The sequence below is a fragment of the Lissotriton helveticus genome, chromosome 1_1 (assembly GCF_964261635.1).
Source record: "Lissotriton helveticus chromosome 1_1, aLisHel1.1, whole genome shotgun sequence".
NCBI lineage: Eukaryota > Metazoa > Chordata > Amphibia > Caudata > Salamandridae > Lissotriton > Lissotriton helveticus.
The window spans coordinates 444,766,769-444,792,978 of record NC_136057.1 but is presented as its reverse complement, the minus strand read 5'-3'; the positions used below and the strand labels follow the sequence as shown (position 1 = coordinate 444,792,978).

Below are 26,210 nucleotides of genomic sequence, written 5' to 3'. Positions count from 1 at the left end.
AAACATTAGTTTACAAAACTAATACACAACTCTTAAAAAAATAAAACGGCAAAATTATCCCAAAACAAGTCCTTTTTCGATAAATCCAATTGGCAAATCCCTTCAAAAACCCGAAAACGTAGAAAAAGTAAAAAACGCTCCAGGTAAACTCGAAAAATTAAGATTGTGTTAAATAAATATCAGTTTACAAAACTAATGCACACCTCTTTAAAAAAAAATGTCAAAGTTCTCCAAAATTCGACGTCGTAAAACGAAAACCTGTAAAAAAAAATGTAAAACATACCCACCCAACAAAAGATACATGAACATAACTTCAAAACAGTTTTAATAACATTTTAAAATAATACAAATTCACCTATCTACATATACTAGACTGGAAACACCAGGCCTCAAAAACCGAACATACTCAAAAATTAACACAACGTAAAATACAACCAAATAACACCAAAAACACAACTCCCAAAATCTAAATACACTACACACCACCTTACTACATTCAAAATAAATTAAAACTTAGTTTAAATAAAGAAAAATAACTCTTACCTGGCTCCAAGCGACAACTCCCAACCGTGATCTGATCCCCAGAGAAATGACCCAAAACGACAGTAAGCGGTTAGAAAAGTAGTCCCCCTAAACAAAAATGGCTGAATAAATATAAATGTAAACCTTAAATAAAATAAAACAAATAAACTGACCAAAAAATAAACAACTATATTTTCTAAAAATGTAATACATTTGTAGAAATTTGTAAAAAATATTGTAATACTTGTACAACATTGTAATTAATAATTATAAATAATATAACATGTATTATTTATTATTAAACTCAACACTGCAAATAAATGAATGTAATATATCAAAATGTACATTAAATACATACCTTTACTGGAAAAACATGTAATGTAATTATTAATATTATAAATAAAAATATATTAATAAACAAAATATGTTGTGTATATATAAAAAAGTACTATTAAAGTAATGTTATGTTTTATTAAATTCAATTACAGAAAAATGCAATATTCCTTTCTCAACAAAAATGAAAAGAGAAAGAATGTAATTATTAATATTAATAATACACATAATAATGTTAATAACAAATTTATACTGTATATATGTAAACATGGGATGGAAAATATGAATGTTTTGTAATTTACAGGAATATAAAAATGCAATATTAGGTTAACCTATACTTGTATGTTACATTAAAAATGTGAAAGATTAAATAAATTACTGTTACTTAATGTACCAATATTATTTTGTATGAAAAAAATATTTTTGACAATAAGGAAAAATGTTCACATTTATGTTACCAATGATCTACACAGCTATTACTAAACATAACCATATATAAAGTATAGATGAATGAAAATATATATTGTAAACATTATATGTATCACAAATGTATATCAAAAAATAAATGTTATAAAAATGTTGAACATATATCTTCATAATTATATGATTTGACTAATAAAAAATGAGGATTTGAACTAATTATATTGTAGTAAAAATAAAAATGTTGTTCATCATATTTCAACTTTTCTTAACTATTCATAAAACCACAAACATTTACCAAAAATACTATGAAACATCAAAAAAATACCCACCCCCACCAAAAGTATTACTTAACAAAAAAAATATATAAATTAAAAGAAATTTACTAGTCTGAATTAAATCAGGGAAGGTGCTGGATAGTAAATATATATAATTTACTATTCCAACTCCAGTCTACATTAAATCAGGGAAGGTGCTGGATAGTAAGGGGTCGATTCCGATCCCGTAAAAAGCGCTCCGAATCGTCGTACGGAGCATTTTTTTCCGTACGAATCGTACCCGTAACCGTCCCCGTACGAACAACGTAGTACGATCCACCCCGATGCAGCTATCCGTCCGAATCGTACCAGGGACCGTACGAATGAAATTCCCGTACGAATCGCCCTCGGAAGCCGCTCTACACGACGTTCATACGTTTCGCGGCTGCTTTTTACGACCCGGCAAGTACGATCCGTGTTGTGTACGCTCCGTACAACCTTTTTTCTACTGGAGCTGGATACTGTCGTACAGTCAGAGTTCGTCCCGAAACGGCGCATACCCCCCATGATCGCAGGGGTACACGCCGTACCCCTGCGATCATGGGGGTACTGCCGTACACCCAGCGTACATGGGGTACGTGCCGTACCCCATGTACGCTGGGTTTACGGCACGTACCCCCATGATCGCTGGGGTACGGCGCGTTCCCCTGCGATCATGGGGGGTACGCGCCGTACGGTGTGTAGGTGATCGTGCGCTTTTCCGTACGAATCGACGTGGACCGTACAAATCGCGTCCGGGTCGCCCGATCGGGATCGGAATCGTCTGGTCGTACGGCATCCGTACGAGTCGTACGGAAACGGCTCCGGATGAGAGTCGTACGGACGGTGATTTTTAACGGATCGGAATCGACCCCTAAATATACATAATTTACTACGCCAACTCCAGACTCCATTAAATCAGGGAAGGTGCTGGATAGTAAATATATATAATTTACTATTCCAACTCCAGTCCGCACTGAATCAGGGAAGGTGCTGGATAGTAAATATATATAATTTACTATTCAAACTCCATCAGCACTTAATCAAGGAAGGTACAGGATAGTAATAAAACATATTTATGTCTTGTTTTGAAGAAAAATAGTTATCAATAATTTATATAACAATTTACAATTAATTTTAATAGATCAATTTAAACTCAAAAATGTACATTTTTACATATACACTTCTTAATGTAAAATATTTAAAATATATAACCAGTAAATGCCATAATATCCATTATTATCTCAAAATATATATAATTTATGTTAAAAATGTTAAATAATTTCGCAATTATTTATTGTTCTATTTTACTAATTATTAATTAAAATGTTAGTTATTTCTAACACATTTTAACACAGCCTACCTCTATACATTTACTACACAACATCCCACTACAAAATAGTATGTAACAATATTAAAACCACAAATTTATTAAAAATATTACTTAACAAATAAGAACTAAATATCCAAAATAAATTAATATAACATTTTAAATTACATTTCAACTTTTTGATTCAATTTAAATTTAAACATTACAAACAATTTCTTTATCATTAAAATTAATTTGTATACTCTCAATAATTCTTAATTATGAATTTCATAATATTTATTTCAACATTTTAAAAACACTCCCCAACCTTATCACCTAATAACTCAATCTCCCTCTACTAAAATGTATATTACAAATTAAATGTATAATATTAAAAATTATAAATATTTCATAAACATACATTTTCTCTCAACAATTATTTTTTTACATAAACATATTCATTATTTCAACATTTTTAAAACACTTTCCACCCTTATCCCCTAATAACCCAACATCCCGCTCCTAAAATGTATATTTCAAATATAATTTATAAAATAATAAAAATAATGAATCTCATAAAAATACATTTACTCTCAAAAATTGTTTTTTACATAAACATATTTATTTCAACATTTTTAAAACACTCCGCACCCTTATCCTCTAATAACCCAACATCCCGCTCCTAAAATTTATATTACAAATACATTTATTAAAAATATTATACAATTATTATTAACACTATTTTTACATTATTATTACTTTCATTACATTTCGATATTTTAAAAATTCTGTATTTTTTATACTTACCTGTACAAAATAATTATATTTTGTCATAAAGATATTTTGTACTCAACATTTCAACATTCGATATTTAAAAAAAAAAAATAATAATAATAATATTTTGCCATTCGATATTTTGGGACATTCGATATTTAAAACTCGATATTATGTCATATCGATATTTTAAATTCAATATTAAGGGCGTTCACCAGCAAAAGATGCTAACCAAAACACCAGATGAAACAGGATAATTCTTAAGAAACAGTTTACTCTGTTGAGAAAAAAAAGGACAAAAATGTATAGCAAGCTCCATATGTCAATGACAAGGAACCTCGGCACTGGTACTGGACTGAAGGCTACCTTTCTTTCCATGGTAAATGTTTCTTCGGACCTTGCTGGTCCCCTTAACTGGCTCCATTCCAGAGTTGGTCGCCCAAAGTAACTCCAAGTAACCACATCCACCGTTGATTAAACTTATTGCTGGAACAGTTTTTAAATGTCAAATTTGTTGAATTTGACCATGTGTTAGGATCAGTAAATAATTCAAGAATAAATCCAGGAAAGTTGAAAATCCAGTTTAATGAAAGAGCACAGTACAGCTGTTGCAGAGATGCAGATCTCAAATGTCCAATAACGTTCCATATGATGAAATCACAATTGCAAAGCATGTGCCAAAGATTAAAAGTACACAGTACAATTAAAAGTGCAACATAGATTTAAAAGGGAAATGTAAAACAAATGTACAAGAATGTAACACCATGCTTGTTCGTAGTTAAGTGTAAAGTCCTGATTATTGTTCCTTGTTAAATCTATATCCTAGAAACCCTCTTGTGGATCTTTTCTGTTTTGGTGCCCATAAATTCATAAAAATACATTCTATTTTCACAAATTGGTGTCAGATTTCTTGAGAGCCATGTTCCTTTCGTCTTCAATTGTTTTGGGGCTCTTTAAGTGCATTACACTTGTTATTTTGTGGACTGTTTGGACTGACCTAGGTTTGACAAACAAAGCATGATTGGTCAAAGAAGGTGGTTAGTAGTGTACTACACAATAAGGTCTCATAACACAGTGATTTCTCACAACCACACAATATAATACACCCCATTTTCTCACAGCAACATAAAGGGAGCTATTGGAGATAAAGGCACCAAATAAGATTTTTTACCATTTCAAAACTGATATACATGCTTATTAAACAAAGCAAATCAAGAATTACTTTTCTCAACTAAAAACTAAGCAAGATAATACAAAACATATACCATTTTAGCCCATTCGATAGCAGAGTGCTTTGTAAATTCTGGTTTTCATTTCACTTACTTGGCTTTCTTCAAGTTCCACATCTCGACCTCTGCTCTTCATGTCCTCCTCTACTGTCTTTTCAAAATCTCTCAGGGCTTTCTCCACATCTGTCATTTCCGTTTCCATCCCCTCAATCTCTTGTCGCTGCCTAGCACATTCCTTTTCAATGGTTTTCAGGCATTTCTTTGCTGTCTCTATTTTTCGGAAGTAGTGAGAAGTGTTCTCTTTGGCTTTAATATATTGTGGTCTTGTGTGGTTCAATCCAATCTCGTGAGCTCTAAATTAAAAGGGAACATTTTCAAATTGAATATCTAGATAGTAATTGGCAAAAAATGTCCACGGTGAAACAAAACTAATGTTAGTCGTACAAAACAAATACAACAATTACTTTTGTAATGATAGGAAATTCATATAATGCGTACTTGCTCCAAAAACCAATGTAGAGCTTTATGGGAAACATTGATATTGCACCAGGGTACATATTACATACTGCCACAGGACTGCAACTGGGAATGCGCATCCATTAGCTGCACCCCCAGGGCATCTAGTATTATTACAGTATGGGCCACAGATGCACAGGACTGCAACTGGGAATGTGCATCCATTAGTTGCACGCCCAGGGCTATCTAGAATTATTACAGTATGGGCCACAGATGCTTCTGCGTCCCCTTCTGTAAATCAAATAGCACAGGTGCACATACAGCGTCAGCGATAACCTAAGAAGGCATAACCCCATTTGCAAGGAGGAGTGGCTCCATGCAAATGAGAGAAACACCTTGCCTTTCTACCTGCACCGTATTATGGATGAGAGAGCAGAGGCCATCAGGAGCACTGACTGTGCGCCACAAAAGGGCGGTGCCCAGTCATTGTACACCGAGGGCAGCTCTAAAAACCAGGACACATAGACCCATGGACCACTATCCAACCTACACATTTCCCCGCAGGTGGGTGCAGTCACAATGTAATTTGCATATAGCTGGGTCCAAACTAAGGTGGTGTTGTGTGCAAAATAACAATGGGTTTGGATGCGGCCCGAGTAATTACCAGTGGCTGAGATGAATGCAAGCATTCCATATATTACTTTTTGTATACTTTAGTACGTTGCCCGAAGTGGGAACGGTATGCCCAGACTTGGGTCCCGTGCACACTGTCTTAATGGAACCAAGATATACCCAGCTGCTAAGGACATATCAAGAAAAAAATCTGTTTCTGAGTTGTTTGTGTTGCGATTCAGGGAGGACCTGGCTTGCTAGTTCGGATTGGACTGTTCTCACTGGAGGAGGGTCAAGACTGATTTGCAAATAGTTGAGTCCAAACTGAGGTGGCACGGGGTGCAAAATAATGATGGTTAGGGATGTGGCCCCAAGTTATTACCAGTGGCTGAGAACAATTTTATCATTCATCCATCATTTTTTGTATACTTTACTTTGTAGTAGCAGAGCACAAGATGGTGGGTCGGAATAGCTTCCCCAGAGAGTAGAAGTGCATTACTTACACTCCTGTGGCTGGAGAGTACATACACTGAAATGATAAAGGATGGAGACCGGTTTTCCTTTCGAGCCTTTAGAGATTCAATGAGAGCCTGGATTGCAAATTGCTGCTCATTTGTTCTCCCTGAGTACAGGCCTTTCGTAGATTGTAGTGGCTAAGGCTGGAACGTCAATTTCTGTTGTTTAAAGAGAGGAAGTTTCTAGTAAAGGTTTGCCCCTTTGTCACTCTTAGAATACAGCTTCAGGAAGGCGAATGACAGTCAGGTGCAGAGATCTCACACATCCCTGTGCTGACATTGTGGTTCCTTCTGCTCGGAACTAGCACCCCAGCTACCTTCTTTGAGAAGCATCACTTTGTACAAGGTTGTTCCAAATAGCTTCTGAAGCCATAGACAATAGATACACATCCCTTGTCTGGACAATGTGTAAAAAAGTGGTATCCAAATTATGCCACTTTGCTCCAGTCCAAAGGTCTTCATGAGTGAGGGAAAGAGTGCACCACAAAGTACCGCAAGAGCTGCTGTGCAACCAAGGAACGTCTGCCCGACAACTAGTCTCTCAAAGGTGAGGTGACAGTACCTAAAACCTGCATTTACTGCTTAAGGAGCTGAAGGTCAGCATAAAGTGCATAGAAGACTGCCTGCCTGTGGAGGTAAATGGTGTGCATGGCCCTGCAGCCAGAGATACTATACAGTACGAGAAGACCTGAGTGTTCCTGGTTTGAAGTGCACCCAGAAAAAACTAACTTTCACAGGGAGCAAAGCGAGGAGTGACGTGTACCATGAAGGTGTTGCACAGAATCTATGTAGTTGCCAAGTGAGTTGCAGTAAGACTTTACTAGATCAGGTATCCGATGACAGAAATGCGAAATTGCTGCTGTGCAGATGTTGACAGTAAAAACTGCATTACTGCCATAGCTGGAAACCCTGATACGCCAACATGGGGCAACTACCAAAGAGATGCAGCAGCAAAGAACATGGCCCAGCGGTTACTACTGTGCAATCTGAAGCACTTCTCGCACCCAGCCAGCAGTGTCACCCCAGCGGAAAAGGAGTTTTGCTACACTGAACTGCTTCACCGATTCCACCCTGTGAACACAGACTCGAGCGAGGCGGTCTACATGGCCCATATAGGCAAGAGCCACCACTGTGAAGGCAGGAGCACAAACAGCAGCAGCAGCACAGACCAAGATACAATGATATCCAGCAAGTAAACGCAGACAAGTATGTCATGCACACCCAAGTAATTTTGCGAAGGGGTAAAAAAAACGCTGAACTAAGTTGCACCCTCAACCAGTGAGAGAATCTGAGCCAACTACACCCGAGCTTCGTTCTTGCATTAACACGACCATAGCTGAAAGGAGAGAGGATACGGGGAAAAAGGGGAGAGTACCACACAGTTAAATGCAGCTTAGTTTGCAACCCTGTATGATGTTTCCATTAGAATGTGTATTTAGTTCTGCTGTAAGAATAAAGTACTTTCTTTGTACATAAATGATAAGCAATGGGCTGGACAATGTGTTATTATATTGCTGGTTGACTGTTGAGTTCTGAGCTACAGTCCTATCTCCCTAAGTAGCTTGAGACTGCTTACCCTCATTATCTTGACAGTCAAGTGTGGACATGGTAGTCACGGCCCAGTTTACAGTCATGTGGGATGGACCCCAGGACACAAGAGGCAAATAACTTCAACCACCACAGATGGGGCCCAGTATCTCCTGCCTGACCTATGGCTCACCGAACAGGGTATGACAATAGTTATCAAGGCGCTAAACTTCAGTAAGAGAAGGAGAGCAGCCTAACAACCCAGAAAGGAAAGAATAACAAAGATAACTTTTCAGTAGTAACTGAAAGGGGGGATGGTCATCAACATGCCTTTGATCTGAAGGTTGGGAATTCCACTACTTAGGTCCTTGAACATTCAAGGATCGGCTCTCACTTTGGACAACACTGAAATGGGGACTTTTTGGGTTTTTTCCAAATGTATTTTCCAAAAAAATCAACGACGCACACGCAGGTGAGAAGCAATTCATACAACAGACATGTTACAAATTCCCAAACCACCCGCTCACGACATCATATTATAGTCGTCGGGTTCTGTAGACCAAAATCCACGGGAGCAAAGATGTAGTCCCTTCACTCCGAGAAGGTATAGCTACCTCGGACCACTGAAACAAACAGAGGATACGCTGATACCCCCAAGGTGTGGAGAGGCACAAATGGACCACCGGGGCAACTGGCAGGTGAGATTAGTTGGGGATGAGCAAGCGACCCTGCAGATGGGTGAGAGAAAATAGGAGAAAGGAGGTTAATCAGGGGAAAATGGTCTTGCAACATATAAGCAAAGTAGTATTGTATGCTAGCCCAGACTTACCAACAGATGGCGGTGAATTGCTTAAATACAGCCACCTTGATGGAGTGGTACATTACCACTAATACCTTATAGAAAACAACTGTATCCAAATCGCAGATATCTTGGTAATGTGGAAAGCCCCTAAAAGTACTTCCTTCGTGGAAGGGATTAGCCACGAAGTATTAAAAATGAAATGTCTCTCCAAAAAAAAGACAACAACTCAAGGAATCCAAAAATCTGGAGTGTAGTATTTAATCATCCAAGGCAAAAGGCGATTCAAAACAAATCCTTTTAGTAAAGCTGGACTCCGTTTATATAGAAGTTCTTAAGTCTTTAACACAGGGTAAAATTAATGTTCTCCAGCATGATCCTTAATTGACTCTCCAAATAAGTGCGCACATATAAAGGGTTACCTTAACCTCGGTAACGTTTCCAATATTACTCCACATGCATTAGCATAATGTCCACAAAAAAAGAAAATTTGTAAAATTAAACTACTTCGGTAATTGCCGCCGGACGTGACTCGCGTCAACACACAAAAAAAGGCAAAATACGACTCAAGCCCGAGGTGGGAGGAAAGTAGATCATAGGAACAGCCTTGCGTATTGAAATAAAGCCGCGTTATGGTGGACGCAAGCAGAACAACAGAAAGCAGCGTTAAAAAAAAGGCTGCTGCGAGAAACAATTAGGCGGAAGTGAAGGGCAGGTGAAGGTCGCTCCAGGAATAAATTGCAGGCAAGGTTCACTTCAGGAATGAAGGCAGGCAAAGCTCGCTCCAGAAAGGATAAAGACTTAATTCAAAAAGTGGAACAGTACTCGAAATAGCAACGGTACCGAAGTCCCACGCAGATACTCGAACAAACATGAAAAATGGGCGTGGTACTATGCAGGAAGAGAAGCCAAGCACTTGATGACAAGAGCTGCTTGCCTATATGCTGAAAAAGGTCAGCTGAATCGCCAGTAGAGCAGTCTGGGAAAGCATACAAAACTGTGAGCCCACCCAAGGTATTCTGGGACTGGTAGTTTTTAAGGTCTAATAGAAAAGGAAAGGATACAAAGAGCTTGACGGCTTACAATAATACACTTTCAATTACCAGTATTCCCATACACCCCACACTTCGGCAGTCACTTGATTAAAAGTCTGCTATAGGCAGCTGCTCCATCTGAATCATCGGATATGGACATTAAATATACGTTCAGAGGGCCCCAGATGTCCTTAGGTTGCGATGTTCTTGGCAGTTCATCTGCATGCAGTTCCATTTGTGACTGACAATAGGCCAAGTCTGGCTGCAATGCCTTCTTAGTAGGCTTAGCCCTACCCCCACCTCCCTTCCCCCAATGTAGTGTGATCCTCCTCTTTGCCATAGTATGGAAACAATGGGGCGACCCTGTGACCCTCACAATCTGGTTATGTATGTGATAGATCCTTAACAAATGGTAACCAGTGATATAAACGGGCGCTCAGCATAATCAGGGATAGTACACTTTGTTAAGTCTCCAGTGGTGCTCAAGAGGGGATGAGGGGTTGGTTACCATACAACCCCACTACAATCCACAAATGCAAATAACAACAAAACACACAAGTCTTCCCCGAGCACTCATACAATAATTAATAGATGTCCCTACTTTCAAACCTACGAAAACAACAGTATCAAAAGGACCAACCTCTTATAATGTCTTGTCACTTGGCAAATATTCTGCTCAAGCCATCAAATCATCAATAGTCTGGACATAATCCTCATGAACCAAAATTCTCTAAAGAAATATATATAAACAAGTATATATCGTACCTCCTTCAGTCATTGCTCATTCAAATGTCCCAACTCCAATCAAATCAAATCACCCATTAACAATGTACCTCATTAAAAGATCATCCTCAAGTTATCAGAGCCATGTTATTGTATGTAGTTAATACAGTTATGATGTGTATCACATAATATTTCCAACCGTTCCACTTATCAATACATTTAACCTGACTCAATAGCATAGAAAAATAGGTACCGTTATGCACTATCCACAGTCGTACATTCATTAGTCTCTATCCACGTCTCCCGATCCCGTAGTAGGTATCAAATATTCTGAAATCTGAATTATACCCACAATTCATATACTAATAAGCACATCAATCTTAGTTGGGCTATTAAAATGTCTCGTATTGCATAACTAGAAGTCACAAGTGTGAACTCACCCCATCAATCCGTAATACGCACAAGAGATAAATGTCCTCCCTTTAATTCAGAGGTACTCAATAAGCCGTCACGAGTATGTTATCTATAAATTATCAAAACATAAGGGAAAAGGGACAGTTGTAAAACCGGCACCATTCTCCCTCATCTTAGAATTGTCTAAATTATATATTATCTAACCTGCCCTAACAGTGCCAACACACTCACCTCGTATCCTAACAACAGCGTCCTGGTCTCGACACTGCAACCGGCGTTCTACTCCAGCGCCATCTTGGAGTTCTTATTTATACAATCTCGCCGTGGGCGCCATCTTTGAATGACATTCTACATAGATGAAAAAATTCTAAAACACCCAAAACTATACGATTCAAATCACACTCCCGTGTCTTAAGAGCACTCTCTACTATAGTCACTTTGTTATTATACACTGAAAAGATATCTTTGAAATTCACCCTGTAATCTCGCAAGGCTTTTACGCTACTTCCCTCGCAATAGACAACGTTCCTGATGCGAGTCTGCTCAATATTGTAAATCCCCCGAGCACCATCTTAAAATACCAACGACCATTTCGCTCACAGATCCACTGAGTAATAACCTGGTTCAGCGTATAATAACGTCTCACATAGTCACAGTATTTCCTGAAAGGAACACAACAGAATTCCTACAGCCATTTAATGGGGTGATCATCACCATAACTATTTCAATTATTCAAGTCGTAATCTAAAATATAAACCATCCGTCAACTCCAGTAATTAATGCAATTCAGACGAAAGTGAAGAAAACCCCCCAAATATGATAGATAACGCTTTCACACACCTGCAGCCATGTTTAGTTGCCTCCTTGTCAACAAAAAGTAACATATAATCAGCACACGGTATAATAGCTGCAGCCATCTCTGATATTTTGTATCACCATTACAGTATAGATCATGCTATGCTTGTACCTCATACTCAGAAACAGTATCCATATGAATCCACAAATTAACCCCATAGACACTCCATTGAGAATTGGATGTAAGGGGAAGAAGGAAAAGAAAAACGGAAGAAGAAAGGAAACATAGATACATATTTCCATTGAAAACAATAATAAAATCCTGTCTATTTACAGCTATATATTGTTATACATATAAATAATGTCACAATACCAGATTTATATTCTCCAGAGTTACCTCGTCAGAGTCCAACTCAATTCATAAATGATACAGTCACAACGATACGTTCAATAGGAAGTAAAAAGAATCCAAACAAATATCTTCACTTCAAAACAGCAAGATGGGTCATCAATTAGTATAGCGGATATTGTCATGTACATCATATCCCCACAATAGTCATTTATACTCCAGCTACATGCATAAACAATACATCCCTACATTCATAAAAATACTGTCATATAACTACACTTAAAGGGAAATTTAGTTACTCTTGGCCTAGGAAGTATTGAAACTCATTGTCAATATTCATTCCATGCTCTACTGCTTTAAGTTTCATCAGCCAGTGAACTTCCCTCCGTCTCAATTTCAGTTGTCTATTGCCACCTCTTATATCCTGCTTAACATGGCCTATGCCATGAAAACTAAAGACATGTTCCTCTCCGCTCTCATGATTACGTATTACGTGTGCAGCAATCTGGTACCGCGTATCACCGTTCTTCCATGCTCTAAAATGTTCCATCATCCTATCTCGTAGTCTTCTAATTGTGCTTCCCACATATATCATTTTACATGAGCATACTATCACCTAAATCACATAAGTAGTGTCACAGTTGATAAACATAAAGTCAGCCCAATTGGTCACACACTGCTTGTCCTATAAGCGTGTTGCCCCAAAGCATTGTGGTCCATGAAGTAAGCATCAGCAGGTGCGCCTCTGCCAGGGTCTTGAGCAAAAAATCACTGTCGCGTTGGCCATCCCTGGACACGTGTTTCGAGGTTGTTACCTCTCGTCAGCAGGGAATAGGCATAAATGTAGGGGTGCTGCGTAGGCTGCCAAAAAATATCCTCAGGTCCGGTACCACTCGTGGCACGCAGGTGCGTAACCCGGGCTCGTCAGCCCCACCAGCTCAAGGGAGCTTGAATATAAAAGAAAGTCCAATTGGTCGCACACTGCTTGTCCTATCAGCGTGTTGCCCCAAAGCATTGTGGTCCATGAAGTAAGCATCAGCGGGTGCGCCTCTGCCAGGGTCTTGAGCAAAAAATCACTGTTGCGTTGATAAAGATACTGATTGTATGGTTCCCAGTATCGTTATAGTTCAAAGTTGTAACTTTATTCTTAGCCCATTTACAGAGCTACATCTTCCACACTTGTAAAAACCCTTCGGTCGGTTTTCCAACCACATCGTTTGCTCTTTTCTACCTGGGTAGCTGGGAATTACTGTATTTGCCAATGTCATCCCTCTTCTAAATGTCAAACTGGGTTTCTCACTAACAAAGGGCAATACATCTTTTTATCTTTTTAAGCAAATGCCAGTGTTTATCAAGAATTGAGTATAATTTATGGCTTTCTGCACTGAAATGTGTGATCAATCGTACTCTGTCTCCCTCCTTCCTTTTAATACATGATATCCTGGTCTCTAGAGTCTGTATACGTTTAAGTTCTTGAGCTCTTTTCATTCCTTTATTAATCACATTCTGTTCATAACCCCTCACCATAAATCTCTGTGACATGTCTTCCAAATTCAACTTAAAATCTCTCATTGGTACAGTTCTCCTTGCCCGAACCTTTTCACCGTATGGTATTCCATTGATCTGGCTCTTTGGATGGCAGCTGCTAGCATGTAATAAAGCATTACAGCTAGTAGCCTTCCTATACATCTCGGTGCATGATCTGTTGTTCTCAACAAAGAGCTCTATATCTAAAAAGGTAATATGTGCCTGATCATAATGTGTAGTGAAACGTAAGTTCAAATCATTGTCATTTAAATAATCAAAGAAACCTTTCACTTCATCAACAGACCCGGTCCAGATCAAAAGACAGTTGTCTATAAATCGACCCCAGTAGTGGATATGTTCCATCCATTTGCGCCCCCTATGGCCCCAGATCCACTCCGCCTCAAGACTGAAGGTCATTCAAAGATGGCGCCCACAGCGAGATTGTATAAATAAGAACTCCAAGATGGCGCTGGAGTAGAACGCTGGTTGCAGTGTCGAGACCAGGACGCTGTTGTTAGGATACGAGGTGAGTGTGTAGGCACTGTTACGGCAGGTTAGATAATATATATTTTAGACAATTCTAAGATGAGGGAGAATGGTAAGGGTTTTACAACTGTCCCTTTTTCCTTATGTTTAGATAATTTATAGATCACGTACTCGTGACGGCTTATTGAGTACCTCTGAATTAAAGGGAGGACATTTATCTCTTGTGCGGATTACGGATTGATGGGGTGAGTTCACACTTGTGACTTCTAGTTATGCAATACAAGACATTTTAATAGCCCAACTAAGATTTATGTGCTTATTAGTATATGAATTGTGGGTATAATTCTGATGTCACAATATTTGATACCTACTACGGGATCGAGAGACTGGGATAGAGACTAATGTATGTACGACGGTGGATATTGCAGAACAGTACCTGTGCACCTATTGTTCTATGATATTGAGTTGGGTTAAACGTATTGATAAGTGGAACGGGTGGAAAGATTATGTGATACACATCATAACTGTATTAACTACATACAATAACGTGGCTCTGATAACTTGAGGATGATCTTTTGATGAGGTACATTGTTGATGGGTGATTTGATTGGAGTTGGGGCATTTGAATGAGCAATGACTGAAGGAGATACGATATACACTTGTTTATATATATTTCTTTAGAGAATTTTGGTTCATGAGGAGTATGTCCAGACTATTGATGATTTGATGGCTTGAGCAGAATATTTGCCAATTTACAAGACATTATAAAAGGTTGGTCCTTTTGATACTGTTGTTTTTGTAGGTTTGAAAGTAACTATTGACTGACACTTTCTTTGGGTGAAACTTTATTGGGGCTTTGGTTCTGTTCTTCTTTTCTGAGGACACTGGGTGTTGGTTTCGTTGGAACTACTCTACAAGATACCCAAGATGTGAGTAGACAATATGGAAATGTAGAATTGGATGTATTAGAAATATACTTATGTGTTGTTATCTTGGGTTGCAGCCTTGAAGAAGTCAAGTGTGCTAGATTGATGTACGACGAAACACGTGTTGGCTGCTTTTTTCTTTGGATTGAATTTTGGAACAATAAAACACTAATTTGGAAGACTATATGAACTGGCCTATGCATGGATACGAAATACAGAATTACGGACTGAACTGTGCTATTGAAAAATATTCTTGTGAAGAGAGACCTCATATGGACATCTATTAATTATTGTACGAGTGCTCGGGGAAGACTTGTGTGTTATGTAAGTGATAGGCTACAATGGTTCTTTCGGGAGAACACAATTGCTTTGACGAAAATAAAATTAATAAAGTACCTGTTGAATAAGTATGACAGGTATGGAATTTGCATTGGTTAAATCATGAAACGCATATCAAATAACGCTGGAACATCATATCAGATAACATTGGAACACAGAATAAAGCAAAACACCTATTAGTATATGATTACACAAGTAATTTGATCCGCAAACATTAAAGGTAAAGAAATAGTTCCACCAAATATCGTGATTCACACTTTTATTCTTTAAATTTGTTCTCCTTTCTTCACAGTAGCCAATGTGTTTCGTCCTATTTAAGGACTTCTTCAGGGCTACAAGACAGACAACATACAACGTTTTAAAACTTCATAAAAACAAACAAATATATAGACTGAATTATTAATACAGTTCATATGATCATTCATTAGAGCAATGTACATATTTATATTATAGTAGAGCCCGGAGAGCCGGTACCTCTAAGGCCATGATTCCACTCTATACATTCCTTAAGTTCATATTTACAATATTTGATCATGTTTCACCAGAACAACATAGGTGTGACAGTATGGGAAACTCATGTTTTATGGGTACTGTTAAACACTTGCACCATAAAGCTATACTTTCCCAATGATGTACATCAGGGTTTCCCAAACTGTGGTCCGCGGACCCCCAGGGGTCCCAGACACATTCCCAGGGGGTCCGGAGGCAGCAGTTAAAAGCACTGCAAAGTAAAATGTTTAATTAGCAGTTTTCCAAGAACAATAAAAGTGTCAAGAAGATAACGTCAGGGATTAATGTCCCTGCTGGAGAGAGATGAGAGTTTTTTCCAGTGGCAGCTTTGACTTATCTAATGTAGCACGTGCAACGCTGAAGAAGACGGTGTGCCCGGTCCTGAGAAAGCACTAGAGACAGGTGTCATTTCTTAGCACCGCCTAGGGCTTCTGTGGTAAACAATATGACGTTTATTTCAACCAGAAATGTTATTTTTAATGTTGTTGTCTTGAAAATGTGCTTCTGATCTGTTGTTTTATTTGTGGATCAATGTCTCCCCCTCTTTAGCCCTGCTCCTGGTGCAAAGGGGAGAGGATGTGGGGTAAGGGCCAGAAATGCCAACATAGGAGCTGGGAAAAAGGTTTGAGCCTCCGCGTCAGCGGAACATCCTGTGATTCTGGGCAAATCACTTAGCCTCCCAGTGCCTACCAAAAATGAATGTGTCATTCTGTAACATAAGTGGCGCTCATGTAAAGCGCTCCGATACCTTCGGGTCGAGGTTGCCTTTAAAAAACAGAAAAAAGTAAACGTGCATTTGGTACAAATCTGGCCTCGCTTTAGGCCCCTCCACGTGACTCCGAAGGTGCTCATAAAATTACAGTAGGGTTCACTCCCACCCTGGTACAGGCAGCTCAAAGCTGTAATCCTCACAGGCACTATTTTGGAGTGGGGGCCAGCTGAAGTGGACAGATCTACAAAATGCACCTGCCCGATCCCGTGGAAGCAGACACTGATGGCGCTCCCCAGCTAGGACTTCTGTATGAAACAATTTGGAGTTAAAGATTGTTGATGTGCAGGAAGGGTCACCTTCCTGAACATAAACAAACCAAGGCGTTTTGCAAAAACGAGGAGATATAAAGCATTTCACCTTGTTTGGCCAAGTTAAGACCAGGATTTCCATGGTATTAATTTTGGCGCTGCCTCCAATTTACGCTGCCCTTGTAAATAGGGGGCAGCGTCAAAATCGATGGGTGTTGCAGGTCCTTGGGGTCCGCCTTGGGCTTCTTGAGGAGGGCGTTGATTTCGGCGTGTTTCCAGCTTTCTGGGAATGTTGCTGTTTCGAAGGAGATGTTGATCCTTCCGTAGTTGGGGTGCGATGGCAGCGTTTGCTTTGTTGAATACGTGGTGTGTGCACGGGTCTGACGGAGATCCTGAGTGGATGGAGTTCATGACCTTGCGTGCCTCGTCGTCGTTGACGTTGGACCAGGAGGTCAGGCGGTTGGCGCTGGTGGTTCTCCCAAGGAGGGTGGGGTCTGGCGTAGTAGGGGCAGTCATGGTGTTGAAACTGTGATGGATGTCAGCGATCTTGCGGTGGAAGAAGATAGCTAGTGAGTTGCACAGTTCTTGTGAGGGTGGTATGTCGTTGGCGCTGGGGTTGGAGAGTTCTTTTACGTCTTTGAAGGAGGATCTCTTCGCTATTCTGATGAGGTGGTGGTGTCTGTGAGTGGCGTCCTTGTGGGCTGCGCGGTTGTCCGGAGTGCATTTGTGGAGCCATATCTTCTCCAGTTTCTGGAAGGCGCATTTGGAGGTCTGCAGCTCGTCGGTGAACCAGGTGGTTCTTTTGCTGGCGTGGTTGTTGGACTGTTTCTTGAGTGGGACGTGGGTGTTGGCACAGTCGTCAATCCACTGTCTGAGGTTGCGGGCTGCGTCATCTGGTTTGGTGGGGTCGGTGGGTGGGTTCTGGGCGAGGGTGGTGATCAGCTGGTCTTCAGTGACTTTGCTCCAGCAGCGATGAGGCAGCTGTTGGGTGCGGTGGTGCGTGGTTGGTTTGTTGAAGGTTAAGTGGATGCAGCGGTGGTCGGTCCAGTCGAGTTCGGTGGTGTGGTCGAAGGCGACGTGCGTGCCTGTGGAGAAGATGGGGTCCAGTGTGTGGCCAGCGGCGTGGGTGGGTGTGGTGACGAGTTATCTGAGTCCGAGCTTGGTGAGGTTGTCGATCAGGGTGGTGGACTTTGCATCGTTGTTGTTCTTGAGGTGGAAATTCAGGTCCCCGAGGAGGATGTAGTCTGTGTAGGCGAGTGCGTGGGGGCTGGCGAGGTCGTCGATGGAGTCGCTGAATTGTGCTCGGGGTCCGGGTGGTCAGTAGATGAGTGTTCCTCTGAGGGTGGTGGTGGAGTCGGTGTGGATCCGGAAGTGCAGGTGTTCGGCGGTGTTAAGGGTGTCGTCTGCGTGGGTGGCGACCTTGAGGGTGGACTTGTGGACGATGGCTATTCCTCCTCCGATTCCGTTGGCGCGATCCCTGCGGGTGATCTTGTAGCCGTCCAGGATGGCTATGGCGAAGTCGGGCACCAAGGAGCCGTTCCACCAGGTCTCGGTCAGGAAGTCCACGTCTGGGGCAGAGGTGTCGAGCAGGTCCCAGAGCTCGACTGCGTGTTTGCGTGCGGAGCGGGTGGTGAGGAGTATGCATCGGAGGTGTTTGGGTCCGGATCTTGGAGGTTTGGTGGTTCTGTCGCATGTGCAGCTGCAGGTGTGGCAGGTGAAAGGTTCGGTGAGGCTTGGAAGCAGGTGTGGTTTCGGCCGGCGTTGAGTGCGTGGAGGGTGCTGGCGTCGTAACGGAGTCTGGAGTTGTGGCGTTCGCGGGGGACAACGGCGAAATATCAGCCCTCATCCTCCTGGACCTGTCAGCTGCCTTCGACACGGTCTGCCATCGCACTCTAAAGACACGCCTCCTAGAAGCCGGAATCCAAGAGAAGGCCCTTGACTGGACCACGTCCTTCCTCTCCGGCAGAACCCAGAGCGTCCGCCTCCCGCCCTTTCGATCCGAGGCCACCGACATCATCTGCGGCGTCCCCCAGGGCTCATCCCTCAGCCCGACGCTGTTCAATGTCTACATGGCCCCCCTTGCACAAGTGGCCCGCCAACACGACCTCAACATCATCTCCTACGCCGACGACACCGAGCTGATCCTCTCCCTTACCAAGGACCCGCACACCGCCAAAACCAACCTCCACGAAGGAATGAAGGCCGTCGCCGACTGGATGCAGAACAGCCGTCTGAAGCTGAACTCGGACAAGACGGAGGTACTCATCCTCGGACCCACCCCCTCAGCCTGGGATGACTCCTGGTGGCCGACCACACTGGGAACAGCACCGACACCCACCGACCATGCACGCAACCTAGGATTCGTCCTCGACTCCCCCCTCTCCATGTCTAAACAGGTCAACGCCGTCTCCTCCTCCTGCTACAATACCCTCCGCATGCTCCGCAGGATCTACAAGTGGATCCCAACCGAAACCAGAAGTTTGAAATTTAAATCTTACAAATTGCTTGGGGGTCCCCGACTTCCAGTGGTGACTCAATGGGGGTCCTCTTGAGTCGAAAGTTTGGGAACACTGATGTACATGATTTGATTAGATTTTTTAGACTTGTAAAGCGCATGTATGCCCAAGGGCATCTTGGTGCTGGAATAGGCAGGAGTGCTGATGTTTTGGCGGCCATGGTAATCCTGACGTTTCAGTTGGCGAATAATCATGTTTTCAGTAGTCTTCTAAATGTCATGAGCCACGTGCAGTTCTTTATCTGAATCGGTAGACGGTTACAGGTCTTTGCTGTCCTTACTAGGAAGCTTCTGCCCCCCTCAATGAGCCTACTTGTAGCTGGGGATTGACAGTAGTTGAGAGTGACCTGACCTTAGATTTCTGGTTGGTGTATATCTTCTGATGTGTGTCCTCAAATACAGAGGTCCTTTACACTGTAGGGCCTTATATGCTAGGCATTGTGACTTAAATTGAATTCTCTTTTCCACTGGGAGTATTGCTATCTGAGAATGTTTTTACACTGTCTCGACTTTGTTTATAAAAAACTGATCTAGAATGTTACAAAATTCCAGGCTATATATTTTCCGAGAACTTGTTGGGAAGTTTGCTAGTTTATTTACTGTATCAAACAGCTCTCTGTTGGAGTTCTTAGCCTCCAAAATGTTCTTTGTAAAATATTTGCCCTTGATAATCAATTTCTTGTATTCTGTCATGGTGCATGCATATTCAGTCTTTCTCGCCTGGTCATAATTAGCTCTCCACATTCTTTCGGACCTTCTGCATTTTTTTTTTGCGCTCTTTGTTTTTCGGAAAACCAAGGCTCAGAAGGTTTTTTCCTTTTCGACCGGAAGTTCTTTTTGGGGGCTGTCATGTCTAGAGCTGTTTTAATCCAAGGGGTTACTTTATTAACCCTAGCATTAGTGTCTGAGTCTAGGCTTGGTTTTGATGCGCTTAGTTGGGCGTGTAAATTGGGGATGTTTATTGGGGATGTTTATTTTGGCCCAGTCATGATATACAACCGTGGTGTTGGTGCCATTTGGTAGTGTTTGTTGCCAGATATTCTGTACCGTGAATATTATAGCTTTATGATCCGACCACGAGACTGGGGTTAGAAGTAAAAATTCCATCCAGTGTATGTCCTGCGACATCAATCAATCAATCAATCAAGGCATTTATATAGCGCGCTACTCACCCAGAGGGTCTCAAGGCGCTTGGGGGGGGGGGGCATCCGCTACTGCTCGAACAACCAGGTCTTGAGCTGCTTCCTGAAGGAGAGGTGGTCCTGGGTGAGGCGAAGGTGGGTGGGGAGGGAGTGCCATGTCTTGGCGGCCAGGTAGGAGAAGGACCTTCCTCCTGTGGTGGCTCTTCGGATGCAGGGGATGGCGGCGAGGGCGTGGTTGGTCGATCGGAGCTGGCGGGTCGGAGTGTAGAAGTTGAGTCGGTTGTTGAGGTATTCTGGGCCTTGGTTGTGCAGGGCTTTGTGTGCGTGGGTGAGGAGTCGGAACGTGATTCTCTTGTTGATCGGGAGCCAGTGCAGGTCTCTCAGGTGTCCGGAGATGTGGCTGTGTCGGGGGATGTCCAGGATGAGTCTTGCTGAGGCGTTCTGGATCCGCTGGAGTCTATTCTGGAGTTTGGCAGTGGTTCCGGCGTAGAGGGAGTTGCCGTAGTCCAGACGGCTGGTGACGAGGGCCTGGGTGACCGTTCTCCTAGTCTCGGTGGGGATCCACCGGAAGATCTTTCGTAGCATGCGCGGGGTGTTGAAGCATGACGAGGAGACGGCGTTGACTTGTCTGGTCATGGAGAGAGAGGAGTCCAGGATGAAGCCCAGGTTTCGTGCGTGGTCTGTTGGTTTGGGTGCGCTGCCCAGGGCAGGGGGCCACCAGGAGTCGTCCCAGGCGGAGGGCGAGGATCCCAGGATGAGGACTTCCGTCCTATCTGAGTTCAGTTTCAGGCGGCTGTTCATCATCCACTTGGCAACGTCTTTCATCCCTTCGTGTAGGTTGGCTCTGGCGATGTCGGGGTCGTTGGTGAGGGAGAGGATCAGCTGGGTGTCGTCGGCGTAAGAGATGATGTTGAGGTTGTGCTGGCGTGCGATGGCCGCCAGGGGGCTCATGTAGACATTGAAGAGGGTGGGGCTGAGCGAGGATCCTTGGGGGACTCCGCAGATGACTTCGGTGGCCTCTGATTTGAACGGGGGGAGGCAGACTCTCTGTGTCCTTCCGGCGAGGAAGGAGGTGATCCATTCTAGTGCCTTTTCTTGGATTCCGACATTGCTGAGGCGCTGTACTAGGGTGCGGTGGCAGACAGTGTTGAATGCTGCGGAGAGGTCCAGGAGGATGAGGGCTGCCGTTTCCCCGTTGTCGAGCAGGGCTCGGATGTCGTCAGTGGCGGCAATGAGGGCGGTCTCGGTGCTGTGGTTGGCCCGGAAGCCAGACTGCGAGGGGTCGAGGGATCCATTCGTCTCGAGGAAGGCGGCCAGCTGCTTGTTGACTGTCTTCTCGATGACTTTGGCCGGAAACGGGAGGAGCGAGATGGGGCGGTAATTTTTGAGTTCGGTGGGGTCCGCTGATGGTTTCTTCAGTAGAGCGCTGAGTTCGGCGTGCTTCCAGCTCTCCGGGAAGGTTGCGGTGGTGAAGGAGGTGTTGATGATGTCCCGTAGGTGGGGTGCGATGATGGAGTCGGCCTTGTTGAAGACGTGGTGAGGGCAGGGGTCGGTTGGAGATCCGGAGTGGATGAAGTTCATCGTGCGTTGGGTTTCTTCGGTGTTGATCGGGGTCCAGGCGTGGAGGGTGGTGGTGGGGGGCGCTGGTGCGGTCGTGGGGAGCGTTGACTGTGTGCTGAAGCTGTTGTGTATATCTGCAATCTTGTTGTGGAAGTAGGAGGCGAGGGAGTTGCAGAGGTCTTGCGATGGGGTGATGTTGTTTCCGGCGCTGGGGTTGGAGAGCTCTTTGACGATTTTGAAGAGTTCTTTGCTGTTGTGTGCGTTGTTGTCTAGTCGCTTCTTGAATGCGGTTTTCTTGGTGGTGTGGATCAGTTGGTGGTGTTTTCGGGTGGCGAGCTTGAGGGTGGCCATGTTGTCTGGTGTTGGGTCTCTGCGCTAGGCTGTCTCTCGAGGGCACGGCAGTTCTTCTTGGAGCTCTTGAGTTCGTCGGTGAACCATGGTGCTTTCTGACTGCCGGGTCTGCTGGGCGGGGTCCTCAGTGGGGCGAGGTCATCTGCGCAGTTGGTGATCCACCTCGTGAGGTTGTTGGCGGCCTGGCTGGGGTTCGCTGAGCTGGCGGGGGGGGGTCCTGGCTCAGGGACGCGACGAGCTGGTCGCCTGTGATCTTGTTCCAGCTTCTGCGTGCAACCTGTTGCTGGTGGTGGAGGATCGTGTTCTTTTTGAAACTGAAATGGATGCAGCTGTGGTCCGTCCAGTGGAGTCCGGTGGCGTGGCTGAAGGTGATGTCTTTGCTGGAGGAGAAGACGGGGTCGAGCGTGTGTGGGTGGTGGGGGGGGGGGGGTCACCAGCTGCTTGAGACCGAGGTTGGCGAGGTTGTCCAGTAAGGTGCTGGTGTTGCGGACATGAGTCTCTTGCCTGACTATCTATTCCAGAAACTTGCATATAGCGTCAATGAGCGTAATAGTGTTATGGTCTTTTTCCTTTTCTAAATGATGGTTAAAGTTTCCTAACACTGTAAAATCTGAACAATTTATACTGGACTCCATGAAGGAGCTAATATTGTCAATTAACGCAGTCCGGGCTTTCGATGGGCGATATATAAGAAGTCCTTTTAGGGAATGGTTCTTGTGGAGTAGTATTCGGAAGGCTAATATTTCACAGGGGAGGCGTGGCTTACCCAGCTAAGATGGCGGTCGCACCTTGAGGGTGCTCCTGGACCCCTCCATCATCTGACTGTAATTCGCTGGTCCCCGTCATCATCCTGCCTTCCATCCTCGTGCTGACAGCATGCTGCACCCCTGGCTGAAGTCCTGGCCTTTGGGGATCCAGTGATCCGGTGTTCTTACAGTTCTCGGCCTGCCTGCCGGGCACCCTCCTCCAATATGGCGGCCTCCTTACTCCGACGCTGAGATCCTGTGACACTCGGTCCGGGCTCTCGCGGCACGCTCCTGGCCTCGGCGTTGGTGGAGGCGACCCTTCAGGGCCGTGGTGACTGACGGTGACGTCTGGGTTCCCCCGGTGAGGCACTAGCTGTGTCCTCATCCTCCCGCCCAGCTGTATTCACACTCCTGCTGCCGCTGATTGCGGCCCGCCGGTGCCAGGCTGCTTTGTCGGGCCCGGGGCTGGAGGCGACTGAGATGCCTGGAACTGCGCCCCCGGCTACCCCTGGGTGCTGCCGTGGTGCCAGGTGCCATTCTCGGGCGGCGGGAGTCCCGGGTCGGCGGTGTTGGAGGGCCGCCTGACAGCTTCGGACTCACGTGACTGGGGCCCGATTCTCGGCGGGCGCGGAGACCTGGTGAGTGGCAGGGGGGAGACTGTGACCGTTATGGAAGGCCCCCCACCCCGCGCACGTGGTCCGCCCGCTCTTGGGGTGCCCTGGGCTCTCTACGCTGCAGGCTGGCTGTTGGCCTGCACTCCTTACCTGGCATTAGTTGCTGCACCCACCTGGCCTGACGGCCCCAGGAGCTGCCCCTGTGTCATTCTCTCAGGGTCCTTATGCCGCTCGTGAGGGGACGAGGCCTGTGGTGAGTGGATCTGGCAGTACCCGGTGGATAGTGCGCACTCCCAGGGATGGGGTCCCTGCAGCCCCCTGCCCTACTTCTTTGTGACTGAGGTGTGGGAGGCCCCCCGCCCTGGGAGTGATTTGGGCCCTGGATGCTGCAGTTTGGGAGTTGGCCCATTGTGTCTCCCTACTTGTCATGGTTGGCTGCGCCTGCCCGGCCTAACGGACACCGGTTCTACTCCTGCGCCACTCCTTTGGGGACCCTACTGTGACTGTATTGCAGGAGGCCCCCCCCCATAGGCATGGGCTGCCTGCTTTGAGGGTGACTTGGACCTAGGACGCTGCAGTTTGGGAGTTTTACCTACCTTGATTTGCGGCGCCTACCCGGCTTCTGCGGCTGCCTTGACCTGTGGCCCCCGCTATAGAGACCTTGTCAGAGGCGTGGCTGGATATCCTGTCCTGCTGACTTGTGGCCATGGGTCCATCACCACCCCCTTTTGTACCGACTTGTGGCCATGGGTCGCACCCAAACCGCCAAAACCGCCGCCACCCAGACCAAAATGGATCGTTTCACCACCACAGACTCAGGGGCATCTGGTCGAGGTGCAGATAAGGATGCCTCCCCTGCTGTGGACCCATCTACCATCCTTCAAGCTATCCATGCCTCACAGTCCCCCGTAGAGGGCAAGATTGAGGAGGTCCAAGTGAATGTCACTCTCCTCCGGCAGGCCACAGCTCGGATTAAAGAAACTGAATCCCGAATCTCCACCGTGGAGGACGACGTTCAGCAACTCTAGGGACAGCTCGCTCGCCTCCAATCCCACACCCAGGAGCTGCACCGGCGGACAGAGGACGGTGAAAACAGGTCCCATCGCAACAACATCCGCCTCGTAGGATTTCCGGAGGGAGCGGAGCAGGGCCAGGTGGCGAATTTTGTGGAGAAGTGGCTGCGCTCCTGGATCCCTGAAGGCTCCCTCTCCCCGTGGTTTACGATTGAGCATGCGCACCGCTCCCTTGCTCCCAAGCCGCCCCCGGGGGTACCTCCCAGACTGGTCATAATGAGGATTTTCAATTTTTAAGGATCATGACTCTGTTCTGGCCGAGGCCCGCAAGCAGCACTGCCTCAAATACGACATTCATACCATCATGATTTTCCCTGATTACACTCGCGAGGTCCAGGGTCAGCGCCGTTCGTTTGGGAAGGTCAAGCAGAAGCTCCGCACTCTTAACATCCAGTACAGGCTCCTCTTCCCAGCGCGTCTGCGAGTGGCGCAGTCCAACAGGACCCTATTCTTTGACACCCCTGAGGAGGCCTGGACTTGGGCCACAGAGGAGTGCGCCTTACAAGTCAGTGCACATAATTCATCACCCAGGAGTGCTGCTGAGGGAGACGCCCGACGGGTGTCCCCTGGTCCCCAGCCTCTGCGTAATCGCTCACGTAGACGCCATGGTCACAGACGTGCCCGCTCACACTCCCCAATGGGACCCTCTCGGCACCCAACACCACTCCCTGGAAACAACCTAACCGTGCGGCGGTCTGGCTCCTCCGGCTGCCTGGGATCTGGGGGTGCTGCGCCCTGCCCGTCGCTGCTGGACCCGCCTGCTACAGACCTCTCACGTAGCCCGACGCTCCTCTTGGGCACTGCCTGAAACAGCCTCTGCCCGGCGGGATTGGCTCCGCGGCCGGATGCAACACGCCAGCTCACTAATACTTCCATCCCAGATCTCCCGGACACCGACCTCTTCCGGAGCCTGACTCTCCTCAGCAACCCGGCCTGAACCCGTCTCTGCCCGCTGGGCTTGGCCCCGCAGCCGGAGGCGTCATGCCGGCGTGCTTTTGTTCTCTCTCTCGGACATGAATATGAACATCCTGCAATGAGATGGGGTCCTCCACGTTTCGCACACTCCCAAGTGTTTTAGTTTGGTCCTATGTTGTTATCACAGATGCTTCTGTTTTTAAAGTATGGGGTGGGGGTGGGGGGACCGTTATCCCGAGTTTCTTTGGTTGTTTCCCGATACCTCCTTCTTTCATCGCGCCAGCATTTGCAGGAAGTCACACTTTACAGATCAGGGGACAGGGTATCTGACGTCTGGTCTCCCTACCACGCATCCCACCATCCCTGCCTCCGGCCGAGT

At 45.0% G+C, this 26,210-nt stretch overlaps 1 protein-coding gene across 3 annotated transcripts in view; it reads right to left on the bottom strand.

Annotated features, from left to right (window-relative positions):
• Positions 1-26,210, bottom strand: part of SMC1B (structural maintenance of chromosomes 1B) — a 2,760,606-nt gene that overhangs the window by 2,052,284 nt on the left and 682,112 nt on the right. For all 3 annotated transcript variants that reach the window (XM_078673832.1, XM_078673834.1, XM_078673833.1), the window contains exon 6: positions 4,978-5,236. In XM_078673832.1, the coding sequence (XP_078529958.1) occupies positions 4,978-5,236 (259 nt within the window). The remainder of the gene's footprint in view (positions 1-4,977; positions 5,237-26,210) is intronic.